The following is an 18,458-nucleotide window of genomic DNA, read 5'->3' as shown; positions in this document are numbered from 1 at the left end:
GTGAGATGCTGGAACAGGTTGCCCAGGGAAGTTGTGGCTGCCCCAACCCTGAAAGTGTTCAAGGCCAAGTTGGACGAGGCTTGGAGCAACCTGGTCTAGGGGGAGGTGTCAAATTAGAGTCCAGGGGGTTGCAACTTGATGATCTTTATGGTCCATTCCCACCCAAACTATTCCACAATTTTATGAAAGTAGCCATGTTGTAGTCTTGTAGCTGGAGAATTGCTTCTCTTTTTCAACAGCTGGACTTGGTGGCAGTATAGAGAATGAAATGGACATTACAGATGAAGAAAACACAGAAACAGATTTTATTTTGAAACAAAAGTTAAAATTTTATTTGGAATATCAATATACCCCCAAAAATAAAAACTTCCTTTTTATGTAGTGAAATAGCCATCTGAGAATGGTAAAATAAAGGTATTTCTCATACTATTCTCTCCTAGCTATTGTACACATGTTTAAGGTTGTTTGTTTTTGTGGTTTTGTTTTTTTTTTTTTTTTTTTTTCTGAATATAAATCTAGCTTGAGATTTAAGGCTCCAAAAAGCCTAAAGCATGTAGTGGCTGTTTTGAGAAAGCAGATTAAGTCAATCACAGCTATGTTTTTGCAGCAGACAGGCCTGAAGCTGTCCAGGACTTCACAGAAGTGAGACTTCTCAGGAAGGTCACTATTTCAGGGGAGTATTATTTTATATCCATTGGGAAATGCACTCTAACCACACCTCATGCAGCATTGTATTGAGCTTTATGATGTACTGGGGAGGGCCCTCGTTCCCCTTAGCTGTTGAGTTCTTGTGCAGATCTGATATTACTTGTGTTGGTGCAGTTGGTTTAATTTAAGAAATCAAATCCTACCCTATGTTGTTTGCTCTGAGTCCTGGTTGAACACTTTTCCTCCTGGTGCCCAGATTACCAGTACTGAGCTTCATGTTCCAGAGTAACCTTTCTCCTATTTGTCATGCCACAGATGTGACTTGGAGTAAATGGACTGCTTTAATCACTCAGCGAGCTCGAATAGGAAAAGTGGCTTCATCCTGGCTCAAACCAGGAGCTTCTGCTAGAAATTAAATCTGTAAGAAGGCACTGATCCTGCCATCACCCCTGTAAGCAAAAAGTTTCTGCGCCTGTGTGTAGCTGCACTGACTGCAATGGGGTGTTCACGATAGCAGAATCAGGGACCTGTCCTTTAGCTTGCTTTTAATAAATTAAATGCAACAGAAAATGTATTGACATAAATCACTAGAAACCCACCGACAATTCTGAGTGATTCTTTGCTTTTACAGGGCTCATTGACTCTAGACTGGAAAATATGACTAAAGACCTATGTCAGGGCCTGTGTGCTGGCCTGAGTGGTTCATGTCACCACTAAGTAAACACAAGGGGATTTAGGTCTTGCATCACTCTCTGCAACTGAAGCAGAGCTCACTGAAGTCACTTGACTTCTCACCAACGATTTCACTTTCAGTAAGCAATGGACCAAGTCCCAAACTTACGCAGTATGGTCCACAATTTGGTTTGATTTCTTCCTTGATCAAAGTAATTTTTATTACTTAAAGTATGTCTGTATGATTTGTATATAATTATGTTACACTTCTGTTACTGGTTCTGAAGTACAGGATAGACTACAGCTACTAGAGTTATTACTGCACTAATATATTATATCTGGCACTGCTTACAAAGGCTGCTGTTTCACAGTCACAATAATTGGTGTCTTATGGTTTTTGTTGCCTGAAAACCACCTGAATATTGATCCCTGAGGTACCACTCCTCTCAACTAAAAAGTCATCCCAGGTTTTTACTTTCAGGAGAAAAAAAATGAAACACACCCAGGTCTTGGAAGTTCACAAGTTGTTAGACCATGGATGTCTGAACGAATCCAGACCCACACTTGCTACCACACAGGTAGCCCCTGTGTAACTAACTTCTGCAGGAGGGACCCCTTCATGCCAGCCTTATTCCACCAGCCCCCCCACGACCTGGGTGACTGGCACTACACAGCCCACCCTTCTGCTTTGCCATTCCTCATCTTGGGAAGGAGTGAGTTTTCAAACTGGAAATACTTTATCCTGGGATATGGAAAAGCTATTGTCCCTCCATGTCTCTCCTGCAACTTGTGCTCAGTACTTTATTCCTACTACTCAGCTTGGCTTTTTCGAGTGATTCCTTTTGCACACTTTTGCTGTTATCTTGTAAGTAAAAGCTTGTAGTCATTCACTGTCAAACTCTGATGAGAGGTCTCTTTTGGAGCCAGCCACTCTTAGTTAGGTCTTATCAGTGAGCCCAGACATAAGTAATTTGTGACTTCAAGTTACAGAAGGTCTGTAAGCACAAGGCATTTCCTTCTCATCACACGCACAACTAACAAGACTTCAGAATTACTCAAGTTTTTGTTCTTCCATCAACTAGCTGAAAATATTTTCCTTAAAGCCTTCATTACACAGAAGTAGCGCTCAGGAAGAGCCAAATTCTGATTGCAGCTGCCTAAGAGTAAATCCATACCAACCCTTCTGGTTTTACTTCACTACATTGCATTAATGTATCAAAACACAGACTTCAATCCTGGCAGACTGACTTTATCACCAGTGTAACTTTCCTGACTTTAACAGTGAATCTCATAATAGTATTTCCAGCATCTGTGGTGGTTGTCACAGGTCCCATAATGCTTGATAATTTATATAAAGCTTGAGCTCCTCATGGCGTCTCTAAGTGCAACAGAGTTACAGCTTTATTTAAAATAATCAGGAGAAAAAGGGTCTGGGTAATGGACAGAAAAATTTGAAACTGTGACTCCAAGGCTCAAACCAGGAGAAATAAATAGGACCCAATTAACTGTGTTTATATCTTGTGGCTTGGAACAGCTGGAGCATTGTTGAGGCATCATTACATTCGAGTTGACTGGCTCAGTGTTAAAATATGTGTGAGCGAGTTAAATGTGATGTCTAAAGATCAAGCATGTGTTTTTTAGAAAAGGAAAAAAAAAGGTAAGAAAAACAGTGTATGCTGGTTTTGGTCTTATGCTCAGTTTCTTTAATGCCAGTCACCACATTTGACTCCTGTGGAAAACTTGAGGAAAAGCCCAATTGTACAATAGCAGATGGCTACAGGACCCATGGAAATACACATATGATGTGTTATCTCCTGAAGCAAATGGCAGTGTAACAACTAATTTTCAGTGATGACAGATGTACCCTAATTTACCAGTATCCTTCATGTGTCTGATCCTGCTGCCCCTTCCCTATACGTTTGCCTGCAGCCCTGTTACCTGTCAGGGCACCTGCTGAATGCAGCACGAAGCTCCCCCTGCACACTTGGGGAACACCTGCCCTGTGTTTTAAGGAGGTCGCTTGGGCTGGTTTCTGCACTGTAGCCACTTCCCAGGTGGTCCTCAGTGGGCACGCTGGGAGCAGGAGCTGGGAAGGGTGCAGAGGTACCTGCAAGGGCTTTGGGAGGTTGGAGTAAGAATGGCTGAAATTCTTGCTCCACTGAAGTCAGTGTTGGCATTGCCAAAACTGCCACCCAGCATGCTCTGGTGAGGTTTTTTTGTCTTAAGCAATTAAGGAAAACATGTGTTAAACATGGTAGGTTGTTTGCAACCCGCTTTGTTTTCTGCCTGTGTTAAACTTAGGCTGCAAGTCCTTGCCTTGCTGTGGTGTCACTTCTTATTGATAAAGCTGATGGGGCTTTTAAGCCATTAGCCATAAGCCTCAAACTAGCAGGAGATGTGTGCAGTTCCTTCCTCTCTGCTCAGAGAAAAGGCAGTCGGACACACTGCCCTGTTCAAAGCAGAGCAAAACCTCCACTGACTTCACAGGGTCCAAGCTTTCTGCTCCAGCTTCAGCTCCAGGTGCCAGACCACTTCCACCTCCTTTTGCTCTATTGGAGAGACCTAAGACACACAGGACTGAGGGTCTAAATGGCACAAAGGTGGGCTTCTACCAATGCTTCTCACCTAAATGAAGCTGACTCTAATTTTGCCTTTTCCACTCTTAACGGTCTTCTTAACCTGCTGCTTAGCCAGGGCAAAATTAAGCATGAGGAAAAGGCTTATTCAGCATTACAATTATCTACTCCCAAGCTGTATAACAAAATGGTTTACATATTTAATTGGTTTTGTCTAATATTTCCATGTACACAGTAGTCCTATTAATGAATATCATAGCTTCATTACTGCATATCACATTTTGCTATTTGTTTTGTACCATAAAATAACATCAGCACATCAGTAACTTAAATAACACAAATGTAAACTCATTTTCTGCTTGTTATAATTATGATTTTGGCCTGCAAAGGCTTTTTGAATTGTAAGACCATTCACATAACAAGGAATGTAACTTTATTTTTCTTTTGTATATAATGAGACACTGAAAGCCCTTAAGTAATGTCTTAACAGGATACTAAAGCAGCTTTGTTTCAAGAATGACGGCACAATTAAAGCTAAAAATCATAACTGAAGAAAAAAATCCAACACCCTTTGTACTGTACAATCTCAAATTAAAGCAAGAAAATAGTAACAATCTTTTGCATTAGCTGGGAAATGTGATTCTCTGCCACTGGGCTTTTTTTTTCTTGTTGACAATTCACAGAATGTATATATGGGTGTAGTTATAGGTGTGTGTATATCCTATGCAGAACAGCAGTCCCTATTTTGTTGATCTAGTTCTTCTAATTGTTTAGTTAAACTACCTAACCGATACAATTTAGAATACTACATTAACACATTTAACATCAAGTTTACATACTTGCGTCTTTGAAATACTAGGAACTTTTACACATTTTATTTGGCTTTGTAAGGACTGGAATATCACAGATAATGCAACCTACTTGTCTTTGAAAGAATATGGCTGTTCTCAACTAACTCTCTAAGGTTCAGAGTGAAATATGTTTCTCCTTATATCTGTAGCTGACTTCAGAGAAGAAAGAGTGTCTTTGTAAGTGGTCAGTCTGATGTTACAGTACAGATTCTGCAGAGAGAGAGATGTTTATTTATGGAAGGATAATTCTCTCTGGACTTTAGAGTTAAGCTGTTGCAGCAAAATTACTCCTTTTAGACTACTTTTTTTCTATACAAATCTCAGGAAAAACCTATTCCAAGTATGTTTTGTAGTAGTATCTCCACATAACCAGAGGAGGGCACTTTGAACATCTTTGCACTGCGCAGGAGGCAGATGCAGAAGCACAGTGTTACCCAATGTTGCACAGTCCTGCCACCTCTTTCCACCCAGGCAGGTATCCTTGTGTCCACAAAAATACAGAATCCGTATTGTACCACAGGGCTCTGTTCTGAAAACAGTAGGCAGATATATCACTCTCTTCTCGCTAACTAGGATTTCTTCTGATTTCCCCCATTTAATTCAGAGTTGCTGCGGGTTAACTTGAGATTAACGGATAATTTCTAAAAATCATGTGAGGGGAGTGGTCTCCCTCTCCTTCCTGAACATCCCTCTGCTATTAGCCCCATGTAATTTAGCATATATTGATTGATTTAACCTTCTATGACTTATCCTGCTGCAGAAATTACTTGCATTGAACTGAAAAATGCACTTGGAAAATGCACTCTTTGAGATATGTATTGCAACAGTGCATCTTTTCACGTTAAACTCTTGTAAAAGTACTGCTCCTTTCCACCTTCTGAGACAGGCGAGACTACATCCCAGATCTGCTTCCCCAGCAGAGGACATAGTGGAGAAATCAATCTCTTCTCTTTTCCATTTGTGACCACAGTGTGGAGTTCAGTCACTTTCCATGCAGGAAACAGCCTTTTGAGTTTCATTTTGGCTAAAGGTATTAACCTTCTATAGAAAGGATTTTAATTTTGAATTTTACTGTTATCACTGACAGATTTTTTTTTGCCAACTCTCTGCTTTGTTTTGTTCAAGTTTACAGCTGAAAATTTACTAGAAAGGATTTAGAAACTTTTTATTTAAAAAAAATATAAGTCTATTCTCTCTGGGGAAACACAATGCTTATTTATTGTACTTTTTCCCCCCTCATTATTATTAATTTTCTCATTTATTTTCTTCTCTTTTTTCTTCCCTTTTTTTTTTTTTTCTCTTTCTTTTCTTCTTTCTCTTCTAGAGCAGACAGGTACAAGAAGGAAGTTGTCTTTCATCAGCAGTCCTTTGAGATAGAGTAGAATTCAGTGAGTCCTCACCATGATAGGATCATAAACTTACTGGGTTAAACCAAGCTAACTTTCCCTAAGCTGCCAAGTTTTAGCTGCACCATACATGTATGTGTTTCCTTGTGCCATTTTCTTTTCTTTTCTTGTAATTTTGTTTTTCTGGATGACCCTGAGCTATGGCTTCTCGTTTCTACCACTAGTCAACCTTCCTTTCTTTTCTGGTTTTGCCGATATAGGCCTCAAAGAAAAAATGGCAGAAGAGCACAAAATAGCTGAGGTACATGAGAGAGGACCAGATGATGTTCTGCACGTGGGAATGGCACTGGCCCTGCTGCATCCAGGAGAAGACCAGGTAATTGATCACGCAACCGATCAACATCTGAGTGATCTGCGACAAGGTGATGAACATGGCAAACTTGCGTGAGACTCTGAAGCCAGCAGCCCGCAAGGCATAGTAAGAGTACATAACGGCGTGTACTCCATAGTTCATGGTCATGAACCAGCCACCACCAGCCACCATGTCCTTGTAGGAATACCAAGAATACAGTAACACAGTAATGTGATGGTACCAGTGTAAGAAGATGAGCTTCTGTTTCCTAAGTATAATGAATATCGTATCACCTGTAACAAAGCAAAACAAAACAAAAATCAGGAGGGAAAGAAATGAGAAACATATTGAACAAATCCATAATCACTGCAGTGCTCTCTTCCCTTTGCTGTTGCTGGAGAATACACTATTTTGGAGCATGAAAAACCACCTCAGCTCTAGATCTGAGAACCTGTCTGACCTGAGAGCCAGCTTGGCCCCTAATTTCTATGCAGTCTTTGGAAAACTAATGGATTCAGATCTTCCTGTGTGGATAACCCTCTTTTAAAAACTGTGTAGGTATGCTTGGTAGCCCTTTGCTGCAAGCATCATCTGTGAAAGCCTGAGGTTAGGTAGCTGAACTCTGACTGTGAAATTGTCCATTTTAATGGAGCAGGAAACCTAAAGAAGAAGCAGGACAGTATTCTCCAATTCAGATGCCTACCTACAACCTGAACTTAGTTAAATTCAGAAGAGCCTTTTGAGTTACTATGCAAAAAGCTATTGCATATGCAACCTACAGTGCTAAAATGTATATCAGTGTCTGAAAAAACGCTTCTAGAAAGAAATTTGGCTGATGTTGAAATGCACAGCCTTTTCTGCAAATTCATGTTGCTATTGTAAAAAAGTAAATTTTATTCCTCTTTCCTGCTTTTTTTCTTCCTTCTGCTTCTCACGCTTGCACTGAACATCTCAATTAGACACGTCTCTAGGTATGCTACTTGTCTTTCATTGTTATAAACACAATGTTTACAAAAAGATCCCCAAGATTTGAATCTGAGGACTTATTTCTATGTACATGTATCCCATGAAATCCAAATAATGAATATTAGTGATGAGTGGAACCAAAACTGCACTGTCTGCACACGATCCGTAATAAGCCGTAATGCTACCATTTATTTCATTAGCTGCAAGATGTTGACTCACATTTCAATAAGTAATCATATGTTCAATTTACTGATGTTGTGTAGGTCTAGCTGATGTTTTCCAGTTTTAACAATTAAATCTCTGTGGGTTTTGCAGGATTTTAAGCAGCAGGAAAACACAGCAAGGCAACTGCTGTCTGTCTCTTTCCAGTTTCTACGCTGATGAATTGCCATCCTGTAATTTGCTGAATCAAGTTCTCTACTGAAAGGTAAGTACTTCTTTTTGCTGTACACCAAGCACAGTGAGTGCTGTAGCACTTTGAGGTTTAGTAAGGGCATCTTCCAAAATAAAACGGGTGGGCTGCTAAATTGCTGCCTCCTCCTTCCCATTAAAAAAATTCTTTATTACACTAATAAGCCACAGGACAAGAACACATGCAGACTGGCTATTAAGTTGGCTTTAGCATGTATACCCTTACCAGAAAAATCACTGGAGAGACAGCAGTTTTAAGAATCAGGACTGGAAAAGCCAGGAATATTATGGGAAACTGATTTCTACTTGGTGGAAGCAGGCAACTACAGCTTTCAGTGTTTAGGGAGGAAGCCCATTGCTGTTCGGAATAGTGCGCCTACATGTGTATTTAAGGATGAATGCTGCTGAATGGAGGCAGAACTCGACTCAAATATTCTTGCTGAGACAACTGCTGTCGCCTTGCGGGGAGTGACTGCTGATTATGATACTGGTAGTTGTCTACAAGTAGCTAAGGAAGACATACGGACCACATGGCTCTTACGTCTTGACCACCCTTGCTGTTTATAATCATTGCAGTTTATTCCTGGGCCAGGAATGGTCTTATTCAATTACACATGGACTAACTTCAGCCAAATTGGACTTCATCTCTAGAGATTAAAACATGCAGGGTTTGGAGTTGGTTTTGTTTATTCAGTTTTTCTTAAGACTAAAACGAGATTTTGGCACCACTGAGACCCTTCTTGTGCTTCCTGCACAGACAATTCTGATCCACTAAGCCTAGTTAGAGAAAGGGAGAGGGGGTACTCACCTAGTTCGGGTGCTTTGCTTAGCACAAATGCATATGCCCAGAATTTGCTGACAGGTCCAATGTAAAAACTCTGGTCACACACTGACTGCTTCAGGCCTTTGGTCATCAAAATGTACAGCATATAAGCACCAGTTCGAACAGCACCAAATATACTTCAAAACAAAAAGAGAAAACAAAGAAAGTTGAGTGGACACTTGAAATCTACATGCCATCACTTAAAATCATTATGAGGGAAAGGCCATAAATGTGCTGATAATAACAAGTTTGACACAGCGTTAAAGCTGGAACAATTCTGCTGGCTTTTGGGAAGTTACTCTGAACTCAGATTTGTAAACTGGACTGCGGCTGTATCTCCTGGTGGAAGTCTGGAATAATTATGCCAATGTTTTTTACTTCATTACTACAGAAATGATCCTTCAGTTTTCAGAAGCAGTGAGAAACATCTACTTCAGCTGAAAAAAGCTGAAGAGTATATACAGTTGTGATCCTGACAGCTGGGAGACTACCAGAAATGAATTGACAAAGAGCTGTTATGAACATAATCAGGACAAATTTTCTCTTCTGATTTCCTTAGTTTTCTCAGAGGAGCCACAGGAACTCTGAGCACAGAAAAAAGCAGGTAGGATGCACAGATTTTCATGGGGGGGGGGTCACAGTCAGGGCTGGTGTTTTGATGCACTTGCTGACTTCACACTTCATCTCCTAACAGGTCATAGCTAACAGAGGAATCAACCAGTTGGCTTATTTGTAAGCAGTAGATTCAACCTCACCTCATCAAAGTGAGATGCAAGGTAACAATGTTCTGTAATGAGAAACATCAAGAGATTAGCAATGGTATTACTTAGTGCAATTAGAGAGGGGATAGGTTCAGATAACAAAAGATATCCATTACATCCTTATGATGTAAGGAACAAAGGCTCATGTCTCAGCAGCAAGGAACTCTGCAGAAGGAAATGCCTCACTGCCCTATGGCAAGAACATGCTTGCCCATTTTCTACCATTGTAGTATGTTGGCCATTCAGAAGCTTTGACAAATACTGGGTGAAACAAGAAGCTTTCAGAAAAATGAAGCAAGGAAAGGCCCAATCTCCTTTAGGGTAGAGCATACATTACTTTTTTGCTCTTATACCATATGTCCATGTGCCTCTACCAGCTTCATCTTATCTTCTAACTTCTTTGTGACCTTAGTTTCTGCTCTGCCTTGGTGTCTTTTGTGACTATCACATAGCAGCAAGCAAACCAAGACACCTAAAATTGATGTGTTGATAGATGTGGGCAATATAAGCTACCACTTATGCCAAGTGTGTGAAATAAGTAACAGCTCCTCAGAAGTTACAGATTGTCTGTTACTTGTCCTTGTCTTGGAAGGCCAGTATTCTTTTAAAAATGTGGTTTAAAATAATCAAAACAGTCTCTAAAGTTGAGGTCTTTGGCAGTTCTTATGGCACTTGGTCAGACTAGATGGTTCAAGAAAGCCTGCCAAGCATAAAAACTACTGACTTAAGTTTTTATATTTTTGCACCAAGTATTCAGATTTCCAATCTGCAGCACTGATACACTCTGTCAAACCTGCCTTCTGCTCAGGAGCCATGCACCTTGCTCTCCCCTGTCCGCTGGATGTGCTTAGGGAGTACCATGCTGCCTGGTGCTCCTCAGGCTCTGCTCATGGCATCACAGATGGGGCTCTACAGCCAGGTCATACCTGGGGAGAAGTGTTACATCCTGGTTCCCGCACCATTACATTTTGATGCCTGAGGTTTTACTGTGCCATCAAGCAATTCAGACAACAGTGAGCACTTAAGAAGCTACTATCTGCAATTTCTTTGGTGGTATTTGCTCATGGGCTCTACTGCCAGACGAGCCCTCTTGTGCTACGTGCAAATAAAACCCCCTCCCACTGTGGTACAAGTTTCCCATTAGCCCTGCCCGAACAATGCACATATTCCCAGGCTTAGGGAAAACAGCCATTGCAGTCTCTCACGTTCATCCAACCCTGCATGCAGAAGAGATGGTATAGTCTTCTGAGCATCCCTGCAGCCCAAAGTCCACCCTCTCTGTGGAAGGTTTTTCCCTGAAATGTGCTCTCTGCATGTCTTCCTCACATCTTTCAGGGATCAGTCCTTTTAACTCAGCAGAGAGTGCCAAAACCTGCAGGAGGAGTTTGGAAACTAGGCACAATTTGTTCTGTGTCTTCTCTCTGGTGTTAAAACACATGCTTGCTTCCCCCCCCCCCCGCCCCCCACCTCTCTCTCAGGAGTTGCAATCCTCATTCCCAAGGAGATACGAAATCCCAAGAGAGATGTGATCTGATTGCTTCCTGAGGCAGTGAACTCCTCAAGCTAGCCAGGGCAGGCTGCTGCTTGTTCCTACGTTTTGGGTGGTGGCAACAGTGGGTGGAGGAAGATCAGGCAGAATATCTAATGATACATGGATTCTCCCATTAGCAAATATCTCTGTGCTGACATTAAAATGGGGGGAAAAAAAAGGAAATATAAAATTATAAAGTCAAATAGCTGCAAGCAATATGCCTTTCCTTGTACAGAAGCTATATTGCTTTAGTAAAAGATCATTTATTATTCAAGTTTTAAAACCAAAGAGAATTCCATGCCACCAACACAAACTCAGATGAGAAGAGCTCAGGCAAATGTTGATTTAACTGTAAGTGTGGACACCCAGGGATCTAATCTAGACTGATAACAGAGCTAAAGAGTGGGGATTACAGTTTCACTCTGCTGTCCTTGAGGTTATAATGATGTAATTCTTCCTGTCTTTCTGTTTAGCAGCTACTGAAGAGCTCTCCTTGGAGTGTGAGCGTGTGCACACACACACACACCACTCACTTTTCTACAATTTCACAGCACCGTGGCTTCCTCTAGTTCCATGATTCTAGAAGTTTCTCCAGCTACTGCTCTACATGGTGTGAGTCAGACTAATCTGAATTTTTTATCAGTAAAAAACAAGTTACGTTTTTTGCATAATTCAGAAGGGAAGACTCTATAAATATGGAGGACGGCAAACCGGAAGGAACTGATTCAATTACCTAAATAGATGCCATGAGCAGGTAGTTGTTTATGAGATGTGCTGCGTGCCAAAATGCTGCCTTGCCAACAAGCACACGCCCCTGGAGACAGACAAAGATTTAATGCATGCCTGTAAATGTGCCTTGGACCCAGAGAGCCAGGACTGCTTTTTGTGCCTCCGCCGCTTAATCTTGTTTGTTCTGTAAGGTACGATCAGCCAACAAATTTCTATCTTGCAAAGACATGATGTGCAGCAAAGTGATGACATTGCTTGCTCAGTAAATCACTTCTGCTTCATTTTGTCCTCGCCCTGCTCTCTGCTGTAGCTTTTGTGAGGTATTGAAATGAACTGCTTACCAAAGCAGTCTGTCTGGTGGGAATCATCTGCAGGGATTTTAGAAATAAGGTAGCAGTGAATTACTGTACAATTACAGCCTTTTGCAACTAGAGAGACTGATCAGAAACCCACTGCACAGGCTAATGAAGCTTTCTCATCTATTCAGAATCAAAATGTCCTACATTCTCCCCCTTCAGGCAGTGACTTCTCTGGTAGACTAACAAATGCCCAATTGGTATTTCACTGTCCATAATATGATAAAAACTTATCTATGAGTAAATGAAAACTTTTCCCTCCCAGATTTTTTTTCAAACAAGGGCCTCAAAACATATCCCATGCCTGGGTTAGGCACAGCATTAAGAAGGTGGAAAACTGAGGGCTCAGTAGCCAGCTGATGGGAAGACAAAGACTGTTTAGTGGCTGAAGCCTATCACTGCTTTCTGTTCCCTCACTCTTCTTACCAGGAAGAAATGAAGTACTTGTTTCTCAAAAGCCTGAAAGGGCAGCTGGTAGCTCAAGACTTCTGTTCAACCCTAGTTGCCATTGTAGCAGGCTCAGCTCCTCCTTGCAGTCAGGAGGACACTGCCCATTTTTGCTAGGGCTGCTTTGCATATGGCTCCTTACACTTATGGACATCCTGGTCCATCCAGATCAATACTGCAGAATTGAGCAGGCAATGTGATTTCCACTTAAAAGAAATTAAATAATTAAAAAGTTCAGCACAGAATATGGCAACATTTCCCAAAGGATTTTAGTGCTGTGATAATCACAGAGCGGAAATTTTCTGCTCCAGTTTATGATTTAAGAAAGACCTTAAACTAACCAGACTCACCATGCAAACTGTATCTGCAGAACTAAGTAAAGATGGCATTGAAGGGGATAAGAGTCTTGACTATGGCTAGGGTGAATGTAAAACGTGTTATTTACAATTCCCGTTTAAGAGTAGAGTATCTTTATTTTTGAAAGTGTGTCATCCTGCATACCCAGCACCAGCAGAGAGCAGGAGGGAGCCTGTGGACAGCAAGAGCCAGCTGTGCTGCACAAAATAATGGCAGCCCTTGTTACCCAACCCCATAGGCTGTTCAACATGGCCCAAATCACAGGTGCCCAGGTGGTTTAACCAGTCTCCGAGATTTCAGACTATCCTCTGCCGTTGGTGTTCTGGGCACTTAGCTGGAGCATCCATGATGGGTTTGGCTCTAGCTCCCAATCTGGGGCCTGGCTGGAGGAGAGAAATGTTAATTCTGTCCTGACCTGCTTACATGGCAACTCACAGGAGTTCCGGCAGGTGAGTCTGTGCCCCAGGAGCACACGGAGGTGGCAGAGGGCATGTGGTCCTCCTCCATGAGAGACAGTGGTCCTAGGAGAGCAGCCAAGATCACCTTACATACGGAGTCACAGCCCTCAGCTTGCAGCCTCCTTGTACCACAACAGCAAGAAAAAATGGAAGCAGGTATTTGGCTGTTGCTTTGGTTTGTTTTTTTCTTCATTTCAGCATGCAAACTTTTTGCAGAGGAAGCTCTCAGTTTAAAAGAAATGTTTAGAGGTCAGCAGGTGAAGAACACAGAGCTTCCTCCACCTTTGTGACAAATCAAACCGCGTTCACCTTTCTGTTCTGTTCAGCAGAAGTACTTCTGTGGTCATATCAAGTTTCCCTTCTGCTGCTGAAGAGCTGGTCTCTTAACACAATAAAATGGCCTTTCTGTGCCCTTCTGATTGAAAACCTGCGGCTCTCAGAAAAGAGGAACAAATTGTGCTGTTAATGCTGTGGCACAGGAGCATGGGATGCAGAGAGACCTCTTGGTCTGACAGGTCAGAGCGGCAGGGTAGTCCTAGAGAAAGCAGCTACTGGAAAAGGGCAACAGAATATTTCTGTGCTTAGCCAGAAAACATGTAAAATAGGAACTGATACTGGGAAAATGCACAAAGAAAGCATCTGTAAGAGAAACAACTGTCTGAACTAAATTTCTTGAAAAGAAATGCAGTTGAAGCCACCTTCATCAGGCAGCTCTGAACTCCCCAACAGTGCAGGTACCCCCAAATCAGTCAAGAAACAGAGAAACTCCTGGTATTATCAAGCAACATGTACCCAGGTGTGTGCATATCCACGTGAAGTGACATCTCATATCTTTCAGCATTTGCTTGCTGTGCTCTTCGATTAATTAAAAAAAAAAAAAAGTTTGTAATAAAGCAATGTTGCAGCAGGACATGTAAGTTTGTTTTGTACTTCTCTGAAAGTATTTATAGAGCTTTCCTTCTCCACATGGTAAGGTCGAGCTTCTTTCAAATCACTCTTCTGCAGTCCTGTGAAACACAGCCCCAGAGCAACAGTCCATCACTACAAGCAGATGACACCGCAGGCTCAGGGCTAGGTGACAACTTTCTTAAGAAACTGATGGATTTTGTTGCCAGAAATGAAACTGTTTGTAAGCTAATTCTATCTGTCTCAGCCATGCAAGAAGGAACATTAGTTTGGGCTAACTCAAAACACACTGAGGCACCTCCAGAGGATGCAAGCACTGAAGCACCCACTTGCCTTGCAAACCAGAAGAGAGAAGGGTTTTTTCCAAGCTTGGCACAGAACTGTTTTTTCTGAGATGACTTCAAATAATGTTGGCAGACCAGCCTTGGGAAATGGCTCTTTCCAGGGATGAGGATAGTTCCTAGCCAGCAAACCGGGTAGGAGTTCTGGGAACACGCATTTGTATGGTGACCACACACACTATCTATATGCAGCTGTATTATAGAATATACCTAAACTATTATCTGTGTAGACAGATGAGGTAGTCAGATCACAGTGTGATTGCTGCTTTGTTATTGCTGTGGTGATCATGCTATCAAACCAGTGGGAAAGATGGAAGATTTAATGAACCATTGACCTGCTCCCAACCTAAAATCTGTGCTTACATTTTGCAGTGGCTTCATGTCCCACAAGAGCAAAATACTCTGGGGAATTGCTAACCTTTGTGTCAAAAAGAGAAGACAGAAAAAAAAAAAATAGTAGCTAAATGAGAAGGTTTATGGGAGTCTGCCCCCATAATCTGTAAAAAAAAAAAATAAATAAAACTGCATGTTTTACAGTTCTCTCAGAATATGGCTATAATAATAAGGGTAGTTTCTTTTTAAAGTTGAGCCAAAATAAAAGGGAATGTCTGGGTCAAAGCAGCTATCTGGATGGTGTCAGAGGATATTAGGGTGTGGTTTGTGCTGACCAGAATTGTGGACTTACAGCCTACTGACTTTTACTGGTGCCTGGGTGCTTATTTAAGCTCATTGTTACACAGTTGTCTTCTGTGTATACGTGCCAGACTGTTTTAAGGCTGGGAAAAGAATTAAAACCATGAGAGTAGCCTCCCCAAAAGCCTGCCCAACAGAGACAGCATTCATTCCACCAAGGGGAGGGGACTGGTAAGACCTGCCATCACACACCAGCCTTCTAGCATATAGAGGCAAGGCTGAGGGAGAAATATATTTCCTGGCTAATTAATTTTCCTTAAACTTCAGACTCCACAGGCACATGTTCACAAGGTATAACAGAGAGTGAACATGGGTGCTGTGGGGCCCCCCTTTCTGGGTGGGCTGGACATGTGCAGGAATGTAGCAAAGGAGCAGCAGAACCCAATTTTCAATTGCTTTGCTCTACTTCCTGATACCCAAGCTGCTCTTGGGTGTTTGTGGACTGTCTACATTTCTTTGCAGCTATTCCTCCCTTTCTTTTCTTCATTGTTTTTAATGACTCACTTCCTAACTCTTTTCATGGGTTTTTTTTCCCCAATGATATGCACATTCATCCACATCTGGCCAGCTTTGCAGGGGGCAGGGAAGAGCAGTACTACGTTAACTGGGTGCAGTAGGTGATGGTGTAATAGTAAAAAAAAGATGGATGTTGGATTTTCCAAATGGAATTAACTCTCCAAAAGAGAGGAGGAATTAATTAAGCCTATGACAATTTTAATATATAGTTGTCAGACTGCCTAAATGTTATCTCAGATGTGATTCTTGTCTTAGTTTGCCTTGTTTGTATTAAAACACAGTTCCATAAAATCCTGGATCTTCTACAAAACAGGTGTAGAGACTATAAGGTTGCTTCAGGCTTATCTTTGATTGCAAGATCATCATATTTTTACTGTACAGTGAGAAACCACACTAAGAAACCAATTGTTAAGTACAAATGAAATAAAATATGGGCAATGACTGAAAGATATAATTTTGTTGTTGTTCAGTGACCTGCATGGAATTAATGGCTCAAGGAGTTAATGAGCTCTGTGGCTAAGTCACTGCAGTATGACATGTCCTCTAATCTCACAATAAAACAGCCTAGAAAAGGATCTGACAGCCTAAATGGTCAATATGACACAAGTACAGCCTATATTAAATACTCATCTATAATAATAACTGACTAGAAAAACCAGATTTGTAAGTCTGCACCTGGTTATTCAAAATATTTTGCTAGGTTTGTGGAACTGAGGGTTACATTTTCCAAATTAAATCAGTCCCTTGGTCAGTGGAGAACACACAGTGATATGGTATTCATCTAAGTGATAAAAATGTTTGAATGAGAGTAGTAGAGAGTACAGATTTAGTCTCTCTGAACTCTAAAGGTAACATTTACGAGGCATTTTACAAGCTTTAAAAAGAGAGGACTTCTTAATAGTGAGTTACCTTGAAAGCCTAGAGAGACACTTGTTCAAATTACAGCTGATGAACTTAGCTCAAATGTTATTTTTGTAGGAAATAGGCTAGAAAATCAATGTAGTTAGGCCGTTTTTCCAGCACCCTTCCAACACCTCTGAAGTGCTGTCAAGCAACACCACGGTTAGGGAGGGTGAGAGGGAAAACCGATCCTGCACGATAACTGTTCTCATGAAACACTTGTAAAGCACCTTCCTGTGTTATCTGCAAGAACTGATCCAGGTACTTCCTGGAAGACCGTCTCCTCACATCCCCTGTGAACGAAAAGGACATCTCCATTCTCTCCACAGTGCAAACCTTCCTGTTACCAGACCAGAATTTTGGTCTTGTCTGCTTTTCAACAGCCAACTGGCCTATCACTTCCAGCTTGGGATGTCACAAAACTACCAACTCCCCAGTGATACTCAGACCAGCAACTGCTTTAGATCAGACATCTCTGTGCGAAGAACTGCTAAGTGCAAAGCTTTTTGTAAACTGGAGTGTCTTAAGGTTCAGACCTAACTTCCTTCAGACTTCTGTCCATGTTGGCGTCTCAAAGGCCCTTAAAATTGTCTCTGTGAATATTTCACAGTCTTTAATGGCTTCTCCTCTTATGACATCCTCATAAGGTGGCTAAGCATAAGACCCATTTCAAACAGAGAGAGGTGAGGAAAACTGAAACTTAAGTGTCCTGTCAAAAATCTGTGCCTGAGCCAGGATGAGAAATCATGTGCAACATCACGAGTTGTAGTTCAGTGCCCTACCCATGAAGTCTGTTTGATGTAAGCAGAAAGAGGTCTGACCTCACTCTGTATCAGTGAAAACAATGTTATTGAATTAACAGTACACACACTCCAGTAGGAGGAATTTTCTTCAGAGTCCTTTGACCTACTGCAGATTTTCTTTACACTTTTTAAATTACTCGCTAAACCTTCAAGTCCCAAACCTTTTATCTTAATTACCCAAGATACAGCTATATTTTTATAGTTTATAGACATAAAATCTGTTGTTATACCTCTTGCCATCACATTTTCAATGTCTGCACATCTGATATTTTGGCAGCATGCTTTCAAGATCTAAAACCAGAGTGATGCACAGAGAGATACCGTGCAAGTTTACAAAGCTGTACTGTACTAGAAACACAAACAGTTGAAAACTTCCTGACGTAGCCAGATCATCAGGTAAGAAATAAACATGCCTTCCACAGACTCAGTCAGACTCTTGCTTTCCCTCTAATTTCCCTTAACACATTAGGCAAATACCAGGGTGGATTTGGCCTGAAACAGCCGGACACAAACCACAGAGAATGTGAACCTACAGAATGAGTTTTAAGAGTATCCCTGCTTCTACCACCCCACACCGTCCCACCCCTTGAATTTGTGTAGGACCAGATCCCAGCTCACCTTGCCACAGGAGAAAATATTTGGATTCTTCTCCCTCATGGAATTTTTGCTGTTCTAAATATTGTAGTTGTTTTGTATTAATGTTCCCTGCTGATCCCCTTACTCACACCAGTGACTTCCAGAAGAAAATCAGGTATGGACTGGAATCCATGGTGGGGGGTGCCTAATTCCTTGTTAAATGGGCAGGTACAAAACCAACAATAGTGAGGTGAAAAATTCAATGTCAATATTCTTAGAAACTGTTTTCCCTTATTAAGGCTCTCAGTTGATAAAACTACAAAAATGCAGGTTTTAATCTGATTTGGTAGCAACTGATTCTGTGGAAAGTCAACTTTAAAACCTTCTATCTATTCAAGTCTATGAAGGAAAAGCCTGAAGACATAACTGGTGAGTCAAC

General features: G+C 41.4%; 1 protein-coding gene across 1 annotated transcript in view; it reads right to left on the bottom strand.

Moving 5' to 3' along the window:
- Positions 1-4,312: 4,312 nt before the first annotated feature.
- The window catches only part of ELOVL6 (ELOVL fatty acid elongase 6), a 79,163-nt gene continuing 65,017 nt past the window's right edge, over positions 4,313-18,458 (bottom strand). Inside the window, exons 3-4 of the mRNA XM_051619023.1 lie at positions 8,631-8,782; positions 4,313-6,738 (exon numbers count right to left, since the gene is read on the bottom strand). Coding sequence (XP_051474983.1) covers positions 6,314-6,738; positions 8,631-8,782 — 577 coding nt within the window. The 3' untranslated portion in view covers positions 4,313-6,313. The remainder of the gene's footprint in view (positions 6,739-8,630; positions 8,783-18,458) is intronic.

The sequence above is a fragment of the Apus apus genome, chromosome 4 (genome assembly GCF_020740795.1).
Source record: "Apus apus isolate bApuApu2 chromosome 4, bApuApu2.pri.cur, whole genome shotgun sequence".
Lineage (NCBI taxonomy): Eukaryota > Metazoa > Chordata > Aves > Apodiformes > Apodidae > Apus > Apus apus.
This window is presented reverse-complemented; position numbering and strand designations above follow the sequence as displayed.